The 14,949-nt window shown below is 41.3% G+C and overlaps 1 protein-coding gene across 2 annotated transcripts; it reads right to left on the bottom strand.

The window, feature by feature from the left end:
• Positions 1-10,322: 10,322 nt before the first annotated feature.
• On the bottom strand, positions 10,323-13,921 carry LOC117477210. Of its 2 annotated transcripts, XM_034123880.1 has the most exons (7): positions 13,844-13,921; positions 12,412-12,732; positions 12,006-12,278; positions 11,595-11,669; positions 11,427-11,513; positions 11,314-11,342; positions 10,323-10,615 (listed from the first exon to the last, which is right to left on the bottom strand). In XM_034123880.1, exons 1-7 carry the CDS (start codon positions 13,902-13,904, stop codon positions 10,541-10,543), a joined length of 921 nt encoding a protein of 306 aa, XP_033979771.1. In that variant the 5' UTR covers positions 13,905-13,921; the 3' UTR covers positions 10,323-10,540. The 2 variants fall into 2 exon arrangements, with proteins under 2 accessions (XP_033979771.1, XP_033979772.1); XM_034123881.1 differs by lacking the exon at positions 11,314-11,342 and having other exon boundaries at positions 10,533-10,615.
• Positions 13,922-14,949: the final 1,028 nt, after the last annotated feature.

Below are 14,949 nucleotides of genomic sequence, written 5' to 3'. Positions count from 1 at the left end.
GAATTGTAAGTGGCTACTGCCTGAGATCGAATGCTGTGGTTTTATTAAATGTGCCAACTGCTAGGACTGTCTTAGGGAAGATAGCTTTTAGATGCGCAGCTCCGCTAACTTGGAACAGTCTGAGCAATTTGGTTCCACTAAATGTTTTTAAAGCAAGGATAGATGCTATCCAATCGGAAACTGTTGGAACCTGTACATGTTACTAGCTATGTAAACTGTAGTCACTGTAAATATGCTGTATGATGTCCTTTTTTGTTTTTCTGTTATGTTTATATGTATTCATGTGGAACCTACTTGCAGTAGGTCACCCTTGAAAAAGAGATCAATGATCTCAATGGGATTCACCTGCATAAATAAAGGTTTGAAATTAAATGAAAGATTTTTTTTATCAGAACATGCATTTCTCCTCATTGTGAACATATATTGCACTCATGTTCAGAATATATGGTACGTACATGGTCTTTTATAAATCTGAATATATAGTGCATACATGTCCCCATATAATTGTGAATATATAGCGCATACATGTCCCCATATAATTGTGAATATATATAGTACATGTCCCTATATAATTGTGAATATATTCTACATACATGTCCCCATATAAATCTGAATATATGGTACATACATGTCCCCATATATGTGTGAATATATATAGTACATGTCCCCATATAATTGTGAATATATATAGTACATGTCCCCATATATTTGTGAATATATATAGTACATGTCCCCATATAATTGTGAATATATAGTACATACATGTCCCCATATAAATGTTAATATATAGTAAATGTATGTTCACATATATACACAACCAATATATTATATATATTTACATATATTACTCAATATATGGAAAGCGGCAATTACTGATGTATTATCCCATATATTGCAATATATTAACACAATATATTATTCTATATATCAAATCAAATCAAATCAAATCAGGTTTTATTTATAAAGCACATTTAAAAGCGACTTTTGGTTGAGCCAAAGTGCTGTACATGTAATAAAAACACATTACTATAAAACACAATAAACGACAATAAATTACAACAGATATAACTTAAAAAAACAAAATAAGAATAAAACACACGGAATAGTCAGGAGTCGTGCTCCGCTCTAACTAGAAAGCCAGAGAGAAGAAGTGTGGTTTTAGTTTTGATTTAAAAACCCCTAGGGTCTGGGCCGACCTCACATGGAGGGGCAGAGTGTTCCAGAGCCTAGGGCCAGCTGCTGCGAAGGCTCGGTGCCCTCGGGTTTTTAGCCTGGTCTTGGGCACTACCAGCAGCAGCTGGTCAGCAGACCTTAAAGCTCTGGCTGGGGTGTAGCGCTGGAGCAGTTCAGTTATATAGGCCGGAGCCAGCCCATTTAGTGCTTTAAAAACAAATAAAAGGATTTTAAAATCAATTCTGAACCGAACTGGAAGCCAGTGAGGCCAGAATAGGGGTGATGTGGTCGCGCTTTTTGTGACCAGTCAGCAAACGTGCAGCAGCATTTTGGACTAGCTGTAAGCGTTTGATTGAGGCCTGGTCCATACCCACATACAGAGCGTTACAATAGTCCAGTCTCGAGGTTACAAAGGCGTTAATAACCCTTTCTAAGTCTTTAAAAGATAAATACGACTTGGTTTTGGCCAATAGTCTTATTTTAAAAAAGCAGGATTTTACTACGGTGCTGACCTGCTTGTCAAATTTAAAAGTGCTGGTGAATGTCACTCCAAGGTTCATGACCGAGGGGAGGATGTTTTTTTTGATACAGCCCAGAATATCAACCGGAGAGGCTGGAGGTTGCGGTCCAAAAAAGATGACCTCGGTCTTGCTCTCGTTGAGGTTGAGGAAGTTTTTGCTCAGCCAGGATTTTATCTCTGCTAAGCAGTCCATCAGCTGCTGTAGTGAGCGTTTGACATTTGCTTTGGAAGGCAGATATATCTGTACATCGTCGGCGTAGCAGTGGAAGGGAATGTTATGTTTTGTGAGTATTGAACCTAGGGGCAGTATGTACAGTAGAAAAAGGATGGGGCCCAGAATCGAGCCTTGGGGAACCCCACAGGTAAGAGGGGCTTTGGCAGAGGAGAAGGCACCTAGCTGTACCGAGAAGCTACGGTCTGTCAGGTAGGACCTGAACCATGCAAGGGCAGAGCCTGTGATGCCAGCGGACTGTTCAAGCCGTGACAACAGGATGCTATGGTCCACAGTGTCAAAGGCAGCTGTCAGGTCTAACAGCACCAAGACAGCTGGGCTACCTGAGTCGGCGGCTAGGAGCAGATCATTAAAAACTCTTAAAAGGGCTGTTTCAGTGCTGTGCATGGGTTTGAAGCCAGACTGGAACTTTTCATGGATTCCATGCGTGGTTAAAAAAGACTGCAGCTGGGCGTAGACTACTCGCTCCAGGGCTTTTGATAAAAAAGGTAGCTGGGAGATGGGCCTAAAATTTGCGAGAATGGAGGGGTCGAGATTTTTCTTTTTAAGGAGTGGCTTAACCACGGCATGTTTGAAGGCAGCTGGGACACATCCTGAGGTAAGAGAGGTGTTTAAAAGTAATAAAATACTTGCTCCAACTGATTCTAAAACATCTCTGAGAAGGCGAGAGGGAATGCTGTCTGAGGTGCAGTTTGTCGGCCGCAGGTGCTTGACTACATCCGAGAGAGAAGAGAGGGATACAGGGTCAAAGTGGTCGAGGACAGCAGGGCACAGAAAAGGAGCAGGATCTGGGGTAGCACTAGTGTGGGCTAGCCTAAGAGCAGATACCTTTTCAATAAAAAATGTAAGAAACTTATCACAGAGAGTAGTCGATGGGACAATAGAAGAAACATCACAGGGATTAATGATAGAGTTGAGGACATTAAAAAGAACCTGAGGTTTATGGCTGTTTTTGGAGATTAACAGAGAAATGTGCTCTGTTTTGGCTGCTTTGACTGCCGTCTGGTAGTCAGAAAGGCAAGCACGAAGGATTTCTAGGGAGACATGGAGTTTATCCTTTTTCCATTTTCTCTCTGCACGCCTGCAAGCGCGTCTGAGATCACGAGTACAGTCATTGAGCCACGGCTCTGATAGAACTTTGGTGCGTCTAAGCGTAAAAGGAGCAACAGAATCCAGTATTAGTGTACATGTCGAATCAAACATGGAGATAAGCTCATCAGCATTAAAAGCACAGTTCACATCTAATTTACAGATCGGAGAAGCATTAAAAGCATCAGAGAACTGTGAGGCAGTCAAGGGGTTAATCGAACGCAGACGGCGCGCAGGGGCACGTGATTCGACTCCTGCGGAAGGGATGGAGGTTGTAAACAGAACCGGTAAATGGTCTGAGATACGCGTTGCTGCACATATTTCATCCACAGATACAGACAGTCCAAACGATAATACTAAGTCCAAAGTGTGTCCTTTTTCGTGTGTTGGGCCAGCCACGGACTGAACGAGACCAAAGGAATCAAGGAGATTTAAAAAGTCCCTAACCAGAGGTTTGGACTCGCAACACACATGGACATTGAAGTCTCCGGAGATCAAAACACGATCATATTTCACCATGATCCCGGACAGAAAGTCAGAAAAGTCATTTATGAAATCCTTATTACACTTTGGCGGACGATACACGACTGCGCAGAGTATAGGCGAGGCCGGGTTCAGTTCAAAAAGCTGCAACTCAAAGCTGGCATAGCTAGATACAGGGTGAAGCAATCGGCATTGGAGGTTAGCTCTAAACACTGATGCTATGCCCCCACCATGGCCAGTGGCACGGGGGGAGCTGAAGAATGTACAGTCAGGAGGAAGAAGTTCAGAGAACGGTGTATACTCGCCAGCGTGAGCCCAGGTCTCCGTCAGGAACATAAAATCCAGTTCACGAGAGGTGAAGAAGTCGTTTAGCAGGAACGTTTTGTTTGCTATCGACCTAGCATTTAGCAAAGCCATGCAAAGTTTTCGCTCCGGGCTTGCCGAAGGTGTAGTGCGTCTCAGCTGACGAAGATGTGCGTGTTGAACGCCGCGGAGGAGCTGCCAGCGGGCCCCTCAGAGTCCGGAGCTCCGGAAAAACGGGGCGAATCCACCGATCTCTCACTTGGCGTGCAGCGGGAGGGCCGTGACATCCGAGGCGTGGATAATTCACAGAAGAAGCCGTCAGGTATGCCTTCAGATGGACCAGTGCACCACCACGCTTTCCCCGTCGTCGAAAGCGCTTTCGGCGAGGCAGGATGCAGTGTGACTGGCGTAGGTAAGTGGGGATATCCGACAGTAGAGGTGGGGGGGACGATTTATGGTTGCCAGATGTCGGTTTGGGCAGCAATATCAACTCCAGTGAGGGTCTGAGGTGGAGGAGAGCTTGGCGATCATAAACGAGTAGAGCAGAGACATTCTGACAAACATAAAACAAAAACAGGACAGCTAAAGTTAGAGAGCTTAGCGAGCGGCGAGCCGACACAGGCGCCATCTTGAATCACCATATCAATATATTGTAATATATTAACACAATATATTATTCTATATATCTTCAATATATTTTGTAGATATGAATAAATATGTTTTTCATGTTGATTATTAATCAGTATCAGTTGGTGTAGCCAACAGCAAGATTTCCTTTATTAAATTTGTTCAATTAACCAGTAAATCAGAAAACAAAATAATGCAATATATTGACAGTTAATATATGGGGAAATATATTTTCTTTGCGTAAGGGTGTTCAGGTGTATATCAGCATGTATTGTCTCTACTTTAAAGAGTCCTCTCCTGCTGATGTTCAGGTGTATATCAGTATGTAGTGCCTCTACTTTAAAGAGTCCTCTCCTGCTGATGTTCAGGTGTATATCAGTATGTAGTGTCTCCAGTGGCGACTGGTCATTAGGGGCCCCCCACCTAGTGTCAGCAGAAAGTATTACAAATAATGATTACAAAAAATGCAAAAAATAAATATAAAATATATTTTAAGATCATGTTTAATCATCTGATTCGTCTGTACATGTCTGTTTTAGTCTGTGTTCTTCTAATTAGTGTCTACAGTGTGTGCCTATTGAGCTGTTTAGAGCCATGTGGCCCTGGGGACAAAACCTGATCATGCCCCTCCCTCTCACTGTCTAAGTGAACGGTGACTGTAAAAACTACACTGCGCATGCTCAGAGTATTTTCCTATTTAATGTGTGTGGCAAAAAAAGAATGACCATAGGGGCACTGAGCTGCCATCCCCACCATACGTCATCTCACCTAATTCAGAGCTGATTGGCTGTAAGTACGTGTGCCGCGAAAAGTGTGGTGTGTGAAGAGGAGACGAGAGAGCTGCAGTGACGCGTCCTAAAACCCGGAAGTGGCTTCCCTCGACAAAAAAGCAATGAGATTTCTCTATAGGATTTAAAGAGTCCTCTCCTGCTGATGTTCAGGTGTATATCAGTATGTAGTGTCTCTACTTTAAAGAGTCCTCTCCTGCTGATGTTCAGGTGTATATCAGTATGTAGTGTCTCTACTTTAAAGAGTCCTCTCCTGCTGATGTTCAGGTGTATATCAGTATGTAGTGTCTCTACTTTAAAGAGTCCTCTCCTGCTGATGTTCAGGTGTATATCAGTATGTAGTGCTTTACTTTAAAGAGTCCTCTCCTGCTGATGTTCAGGTGTATATCAGTGTGTAGTGTCTCTACTTTAAAGAGTCCTCTCCTGCTGATGTTCAGGTGTATAGCAATGTGTTGGAGCGCTAGCCAATCAAGGTTCAAGGTTCAAGGTTCAAGGTTCTTTATTGTCAATCTGACATAGCTACAGAGTAATTATGCAGTTGAAAATCTTATGTCACAGGCTTCTCCAACAATGCAACATAATAACATAACATAATAACAATAAGAGCATGAGCAATACAAAAATAATAATAGTTATAAAAATGAAATAAAGTTATGATGTGGAATAGTGCAGTATGAGTCTATATACAAGTTATTGGAATGATATATATATATTAGGTATTAGATACATACTACTGAGTAGCAGTTGAATGTTTGAAGTTGTTTCAACAGTTCAATTTTTTAACAGTCTCACTGCCCGCGGGAAGAAACTGTCTCCGAATCTTCTTGTCCTTGCCAGGATGCTGCGGTAACGTCTGCCAGACGGCAACAGAAAGAACAGTTTGTGGCTGGGGTGATGGGGGTCTTTGATAATCCGTAGTGATTTCTTCCTGAGCCGCTGGGAGTAAAGGTCCTCCATGGATGGCAGCTCCGTCCTGGTGATGTGCTGTGCAGTTTTCACCACCCTCTGTAAAGCCTTACGATCGAGGTCGGTGCAGCTGCCGTACCAGGCCGTCATGCTGCCAGTGAGGATACTCTCTATCGTGCACCTGTAGAAGTTGCAGAGTATCCTGGAATCCATTTTGAACCTCCTCAACCTGCGGAGGAAGAAGAGCCGCTGTCGAGCTTTCTTGGTGATGGTGGTGGTGTGAAGAGACCATGTCAGGTCCTCAGTGATGTGGACCCCAAGGAACCTGAAGCTTTTGACTCTCTCCACCGTAGTCCCATTGATGGCGATGGGGGCGTGTCCCTCTCCCTGCTGCTTCCTGTAGTCCACAATCAGCTCCTTAGTTTTGCTGATGTTGAGATGGAGGTTGTTCTCCTGGCACCAAGATGTCAGGTTTTCGACCTCCTCTCTGTACGCCGTCTCGTCATCGTCTGTGATCTGGCCGATGACGGTCGTGTCATCAGCAAACTTCACGATGGTGTTGGAGCTGTGTGTGGCCACGCAGTCGTGGGTGAACAGGGAGTAGAGGAGAGGGCTGAGCACGCAGCCTTGAGGGGCACCGGTGTTGAGAATCAGGGTGGAGGATGTGATATTTCCCACCCGCACTGCCTGGGGTCTGCCCGTCAGGAAGTTCAGGATCCAGTCACAGAGGGCGCTGTTGAGCCCGAGGTCTCTGAGCTTGATGGCCAGCTTGGAGGGCACAATGGTGTTGAATGCTGAACTGTAGTCAATGAACAGCATTCTCACATATGTGTTCCTGTTCTTCGGGTCCAGGTGTGAGAGGGCAGTGTGGAGGGTGAGGGCTATGGCGTCGTCTGTGGACCTGTTTGTTCTGTAGGCAAACTGCAGGGGGTCCAGAGATTCAGGGAGGGAGGAGGTGATGAATAATTTGACTAACCGCTCAAAGCACTTCATTATGATGGAGGTGAGTGCTACTGGGCGGTAGTCGTTGGGGCAGGTGATGATTGTCTTTTTGGGGACAGGAATGATGGTGGAGTGTTTAAGACATGTGGGGACTACAGACTGCAGCAGGGACCTGTTGAAGATGTCTGTGAACACCTCTGCCAGCTGAACTGCACACACCCTGAGAACACGGCCAGGGATGCCATCAGGTCCAGGAGCCTTGTGTGGGTTAACCCTTTTAAAGGATTTACACACATCTGCCCTATTTAAAACAAAAGGGCAGTGTAGCTCCTGGTCCCTCTGTACCTCCACAGCCTGGCTGCTCTCAAAGCGTGCAAAAAAACTGTTTAGCTCATCTGGGAGAGATGCGCACGCAGACATAGGATAGGAGCGTGAGTATTCCATAGTGATGTCACCATGTTCAGGAAGTAAACAGAGGAGTCCAATGGAGGCGTTTCAGGCTTCTTACTTCAAAATCGAATGGAGAGTTCCTATTGGACCAGGGAGATGCTGCCTTCAGCGTCCACTATAGAAATATGTATTTTAACATTTAACTTTTACATCACTTTTATTTGATATATAATAACTGTTACCGAAAATAAAGGAAATTAAAAAATGTTGGTTTCAAGTTGAAATGGATAGATCCTTCAGTAAGGCTTTTACTGATATCCAAGTAGAAAAATAGCTAAAAAAAGACAAAACAAGAGACAATCTGACAACACAGAAGTTATTTTAATTAACGACATTATGTAATAAGCTTTAGAAAATACACATTTAGTAATACAAGTACAACTGCTGATAATGAAGTCTAAATTAGAATCTGACTGCTGTGTTACACAGAGCTGAACAAAGGAAATGACACACTGATGCATTTTTATGCCTATAGAGACTTCTATGTGTGTGTGTGTGTGTGTGTGTGTGTGTGTGTTTGTATGTGTTTGTTTGTGTGTGTGTGTGTGTGTGTGTGTGTGTGTGTGTGTGTGTGTGTGTGTGTGTGTGTGTGTGTGTGTGTGTGTGTGTGTGTGTGTGTGTGTGTGTGTGTGTGTGTGTGTGTGTGTGTGTGTGTGTGTGTGTGTGTGTGAGTGTGTGTGTGTGTGTGTGTGTGTGAGAAAGGGATCTGGTTTGCGGGGTGAGACATCTAAAGCAACACCCCGAGACTGACTGCAGATGTGTTCATGACGACTTATATATTTACTTTGAATCATTCACAGTGCGGTATAATGAGACAATAACAGGCTACAGATGCGGACATATATACACACACACATATATATTTATATATTTATATACACACACATACACACACACACACACACACGCACACGCACACACACACACACACACACACACACACACACACACACACACACACACACACACACACACACACACACACACACACACACACACACACACACACACACACACACACACAGGTGCAGTGACACAGCAGTAACACACACCTGGGTTACCCGTGTGTTTCTCTCAGATTTAATGAGGAGAGTTTTAAAGAGTCCCTGTTCTTCTTCTGTGGTGTTCCCTCTCCTGTAGTTCTATAGGTGTTAGTGTATGTCAATGGCCTGCAGAGGCTAAAATCCCTGAGTTCCCTCCCTGAGTTCTCCCCCTCCCCCCCAGGTCTTCACAGTCTCTGGAGATAACGACTGAGACGTTTGGTTTCCATGTTTCATTCATTAGCTCCACTAAATGTGCAACACCTTCCTTGGCTCTGACACAAACTGTATGTTGTTTACAAAGTGAGAGCCAGGTCAAAGAGAGGTGTTCAACCCAACAAAGCGTTGTGTTGTCAGTGTGTTGGAGATAGAGAGAGAAACACAACTCATTATAACATTGATTAAAAGCACTCTTTTTATTTGGATTATATATCATTAAAGCCGTAGTAAAAAAAGGAGTAACATATTCTATTAGGACTTAAAGGTGGGGTATGTAATTTACTTCAGAAACACTTTTTGTTATATTCCATGGAATGCTCTTAACATCCCGATAGCAATGAATAAATGCTTAAATGCTTTGACAATAAAAGTCATCTGTGGAAGCCGTAGTACTGTAAAAAGCACGACCAATCATCTGAGCCGGCCCGGCTAAAATAACTGGATGGCCTACCTGCCTGTCAGCCTTCCATCTGTGCACACACTTATCTGGTGCCATCATTGGTCATGTGCGCGTTCGTGTGTGTTGGAGGAGGGGCTCTGTGAGGAAGTGGCAGATTTTTTCCGGTTGTGTATTTTCAAATTCTAGCGCACTCGAGCTGGTTTCTCCAAAATTACCTACCCCACCTTTAAGCTAATTAAAACATCCTAAGATACTGGAGGCATTTCAGGTTTAGGAATACATATAGAGTAAAAAAGAGAGTATAGTAAATATATTGTATAGACATTTGATCAGATATATACAGCATGTGCAGCAGTTACAGTAGGCAGTACAGGTATATATACTGTAGGTACACGTTAGGCTAATGATAAGACATTATATGAATCATTCATTGAAAAACGAGATAAAAGCATTTATTAAAGTTATTAAATCGACACTAGGGTGAATGATTTTCCCAAGAGAACACAATTAACAAAAACATTTTATGGATCATTTTACAATTTAAATATGTTATTAATTCAACCCAACGTATGTATGAACATGTGCAGCAGTTACAGTGAGAAGTGAAGGTATAAGGTGTAAGTACAAGTAACGCTAATATTGAGATGTCATATACAGAATAAACAGCATGAAATCAGAAATATACATTGTAAGCAGTAATATAACTATGTATGGGAATGTGAGAGCATAATTAAAGGATGTTAAATCAGAAAGGAATGAATATAATAAGCTATGTTTCCTATCATATGGAGTTGAGTTTCTGAAGTGGTCTGTGTGCGGGGGCGGGGCCTCTCTATCTCTCTGTGTGCGGGGGGCCGGGCCTAACTCTTTCTCTCTGTGTGCGGTGGGCGGGGCCTAACTCTCTCTCACTGTGTGCGGTGGGTGGGGCCTAACAGACACGCTGCAGCGGCATGCACACCGATTTTTAAGAGTAGTAGTACCGTTCAAAGTAAAGTGTTAAGAGAGTGAAATGGAAGGAATTTCAACACTTGATGCTGTCACCTTGATTCCAGTTTCAGATACCTGTGTTTAACTGAATTAGTTTAAAGAGAGAAAACATTTTGACGAAAAGTTGACTAAAATGTAACTATTAACTAAAACTAGACTAAAGCTTTGAAGGACAAAAAGGACTAAAATGTGACTAAAGCTAATAACCATTTTTGTCTAAAGACTAAATCAAAAATAGCTGCCAAAATGAACACTGCTCAGGTGTTCTCAGTCATCAGAAATGTTCCAATGATCTCATGGTTCTCCTGTTTTCTCCTGTAGAATATGAGGAGGTGATGTTTGACAGCATGGACTCTGAGGGGAGTTGATGTTGTTGATCAGTCACACAGAGGTAGAAGCCCATCCATCGTTTTCATAGTTCACCTCATCTTCATCTTCATCTTCATCATTCTGCTCCTGTCACCATGGAACAGAGACATGGTGAAAACACAGAGCAGAGCTGGAAAGTAACTAAGTACATTTACTCAGTTTTGTACTTCAGTACATATTTTAAGGACTTTACTTGACTATCATCAGTTAATGCTACTTTACACTTTAACTGCTCCTTATTCTGGAGCTTAATGTTGAACCTTTTACTCGTCTTCATCCATTCATTTTTATTACACATTCTTGCTTTAACATCTTTTATATTCCTTTTTTTATTTTGTATTTATTTCATTCTTAAATTGAGCAGAAATCACCATCTATGATGTATTATATGACAAATATAACTAGTTCAGCTACCCAGTAGTATGTAAAGTCATTTTAATAAACCATACTTTGCAAATGGAAGTGATACACATTAAAACATCACTTATTATAATCATATATTATATTATTACATTCTGCATAATCAGTACTTTCAATTTAGGTATATTTGTATTATTAATCATATTTATATATTAGAGTATTTCTACATTGTAGTATTGCTACTTTTATTGAAGTACAATATCTCAGTACTTCCTTTAGTGCCTTGCTCAAGGGAACCACAGAGATACTTCATTTCAACACAACATGCACACTTTACTCCTTTGTTGAATCTTCTGCCTGTCTTATAATCACAGTTAAATGAAAATAATAAATATTACAAGCTATTATTTTATATTTAAACTCACGAGATTTTTTGTCATCCGTTTTTTGTCCCCTGAAAAAAACCAAAAAGACAAACATGTTGACTTCAGCTTCCACGGTTTAGTTTTTCTTTTCTCTTGAATCTATGAACCCTCACCTTTAGCTCTGGTCCAGATGAGGACTGTAACCACGGTGATGATGAGAGCTGCTAACCCCACAGACACCATGATGACCCACCACACAGCTGGAAAGAGAGAAGTCCCAAGTGTGAAATATAGTCAGAGGTTTTTAGCTGTTAAATGTATTTCTTCTCTTCAGTCACTACCTGGTCCTTTTTCTTTGTTGTTGTTTTCAGATGTCCATTCATGAATTGTTGGTGTTCCAGTTGTTGTAGCATCTCCTTAAGGAATAAAACAACATCATGCAAAAAACTGTAGTTAAAAAAAAAATGTTTTCTCCATAAATCAAATGACAAAATGATGTGACGTCAAAACCTCAAATCCCAAAAGCATTATCTGTGATTAAATGTGTGATAAGTGATTTTAAACAACTCATTATATTCTAACCTGGTTTCTCAATTAAGAGCTTCTCTTTTTTATCATAACCATCTGTCACTTCACATTTCAGAAACTCATTAAATCCCTGATAAATGTGAGATGTTGTAAATGTGTTGTTTCAATATATTCTTATAACAAGACTGTTAGAAGTGATTTGAAACAGCATAACATGTTCTCACCTGAGGACTGATCGCTGAAGGGAAACACCTGTACGTCTCCTGTGAGCTCATCAGTTACTTTACAAGTAAACAACTCAGACCTTGATGTGTAACTAAAGAGAGAAGTCAGAAATGTCACAGAGGCAGAGCAGGAAGACTGTGATGTCTTTATCTCTCTGTGATCTTTAACCACATCTTGACCCTGAAGCAGCCACTTCACTGTTTGATCACACCGTCCAAATGTCTCCACAGAGCAGTTTAACGTCACCTCATCATTGTCCTGATGTTCAGTCACTGAAGATGGAGATATTGTGAGAGAAAGACAACAAGAGTAACATTAACTTCATCACTGTAATCATAATTATTGTAATGATTTAGTATATTGCTCTATAGAGACAGTTTAAAACATCATGATGTAAATACTCACTGGTAACAACACGCAGATAAACCACAGAGGCTGAACCTTGTTGTTCTCCTGATCTGAACTGTCTGCAGCCGTAAAGACCAGCATCCTCCTCTGTGACCTTCTTTATAACCAGAGAACAATTCTGTGTAACTCTCAGTCTGTCTGATTTAGCTTTGGCTTCTTTGTGAATCTGTCCATCTTTAAACAGCGTCACTCCTGAGCTTCTTGAATGTCTGAAGCTCCACTCAGTACTCTCACACTTATCCTGATCATCTATCACATTGTCAAAAGGCAAAGTGACTTCATCTCCAGGTCTGACAGTGAGGGAGTAACCTTTCAAATCTGCAGGTGTTGGGGAAAAAAAGCAGAAATAAATATAGACGTCATAAATGCTGACAGAATAATGATTTATTATATAAAAAGGTAAAGAGTTAGAGTTCTGGTTGATCTGTTTAATGAATCATTTAACAACACATTCAAACCAGAGTTAATTACAGATCCACATAACTAACTGAAGTGTTCATAGTGAGTGTGACGATCACTTTAAAGAGTATTGCTATGTGGGTTTTAGTGACCAAGAGTTCACTAAAGTCACCACGTTACAAACACAACTCATCATTCTCAGTTAAAGGAACAGTACGTAGTAAAGTACCGTTAGTGATATTAAAGCTGTTTTATTTCATGTAATTGGTAAATGGTAAATGGACTGTATTTATAAAGCGCTTCATCCAGTCTTTCACCCCCTCAAAGTGCTTTACATACAACAAGTCACCCATTCACACCCAATGCATACAGAGCAATGTGCCCCTTGCTCAATGAAGGGGTTAGAGCCATTTCCCTTTCATCATTATGGTTTGATTGTTTGTCTTATTACTAAAAGGCTTTAGAGGAAACTCTTAACTATTTATTTTTGTGAGTCACACTACGCTTTAAAAGATGTTAGTTTAAGTCTCACTTATTTGCTGTCAGATATGACGTGCATGTCTATATGTCTATATGTCTATATATGGCATGACCTTGGTTCACAGCTGAGGGTGTGATTAGACAGGAAGCGGTAGAGTCTTTTGACCGTGTTCTTTTTGTTCTTTTTGTTCTTTTTTGATACGGAGAACTTTTAGTTACTTTGAAGCGAGGATGTTTGTCTTCATGTTTGTATGTCGCCTTGATCAAAGAATAAACCTGATGTGATTTAACACTACAACAATCTCTGCAAAGTTAGTTTGGAAGCAAAGAGAGGCGCGTCATAACCCACAACCCCGATAGAGGAAAGTGGATATTAAATGTAGAAACTGATTCAAACTCCACGACAGAAGGTATCATTCACACACCGTTCCCCATTGGGAGCGACTTGGGGTTAAGCATCTTGCCCAAGGATACATCGATTTCAATTGAAAGACGCCCTCACTAGCTTTCATTAACAGTCGTAAACAGTGTGTGTTCTCTGCATCCTCACCTGGAAAGTGGAGCAGCAGCATCAGGAATGAAGACATCATGATCCTTCTGAATTCAGACATCGTGCTTCTCTCTCGGTCTCTGGCTGTCGACTGCTGCTTCTTTAACTAGAACTCAGTACCGATGATGATAACAGCAGATCTTGATAAGCGACAGAAGAGGGGAAGTTGAACGTGGCAAGATGTTTTCTGATTCCTCATTTCACCTCCAGTGTTTTTCTTCTGAGAACTGAAGGAGAAGTGTTTCGATGAGAATGAGGTTAACACCAGCAGCTCTGAAGGTATGACACCATATAGAAAACCTCAGGCACGTATTCAGCTGAGCAACAGAGGAATAATTCAGGCCGATATGACACGGATCAGTTTGAGCTGACATCCAGTCACTGTGGATGACCGAGCCAAACTTACATTGAGACACAATCTGGATGTTTATTTTAAGATGACTGCATTCCCAGGCCCTGTGTGGCTCAACACCAAGTGCAGTATGTGGAAAAGATTTGCCAATGTTTCCATCTTTGTTGAATCTGTTTATCTTATTGAAAAATACAGCATGCACTTGTCCCCTTAGAGCAGCGGTGTCAAACTAAAGGCCCGGGGGCCGAATCCAGCCCGCGACTATATTTCATGTGGCCCCGCAAGAGCTTGCAAAGAATATAATATGTTTATTATACGGTTGAATGCCGCTTTACAGAGGCGCGTTGTCCATAAACTACATGTCCCACAATGCATCTCATTTTGTGACACTGAAGAGACTTGCAATTTTTTGCCTGAGACTTCTGCTTTTCAGACGTAGTTAATTATGAAGTTATTAGCCTATCCAATAATAATCCAATGCAGAGGCAATAATGTAATATAATACATTATTTTATATATATATGATATATTTAAATATGTATTTATATATAGTCTTAAAGTTTTGAACTGGCTTTTAATACTAGTTGAACATAACATTTTGATATTTGTATGTGTTTTTATATGTTTCTAGTTATTGTGCTTTGTATTATTGTTTTATTATTTTACTCCTATTGTGTTATTTTATATTTGTTCCCTGTGCAGCACTTTGGTCAACTGAGGTTGTTTTAAATGTGCAATATAAATAAATAAAGAT

The sequence above is a fragment of the Trematomus bernacchii genome, unplaced genomic scaffold (genome assembly GCF_902827165.1).
Source record: "Trematomus bernacchii unplaced genomic scaffold, fTreBer1.1, whole genome shotgun sequence".
In the NCBI taxonomy this organism is placed as follows: Eukaryota; Metazoa; Chordata; class Actinopteri; order Perciformes; family Nototheniidae; genus Trematomus; species Trematomus bernacchii.
The sequence above is the reverse complement of the archived record's forward strand: the minus strand, read 5'-3'. Positions and strand labels throughout refer to the sequence as shown.

What these genes read in the sequence shown, in the direction of transcription:
- LOC117477210 (XM_034123880.1), bottom strand. Translation starts at nt 13,904, where the DNA reads ATGTCTGAATTCAGAAGGATCATGATGTCTTCATTCCTGATGCTGCTG. An exon ending in CAACAAAGAAAAAGGACCAG is followed by an intron (nt 11,514 to 11,594) that starts GTAGTGACTGAA and finishes CTCTCTTTCCAG; the next exon opens with CTGTGTGGTGGGTCATCATG. An exon ending in AACGGATGACAAAAAATCTC is followed by an intron (nt 10,616 to 11,313) that starts GTGAGTTTAAAT and finishes CCATGGTGACAG; the next exon opens with GAGCAGAATGATGAAGATGA.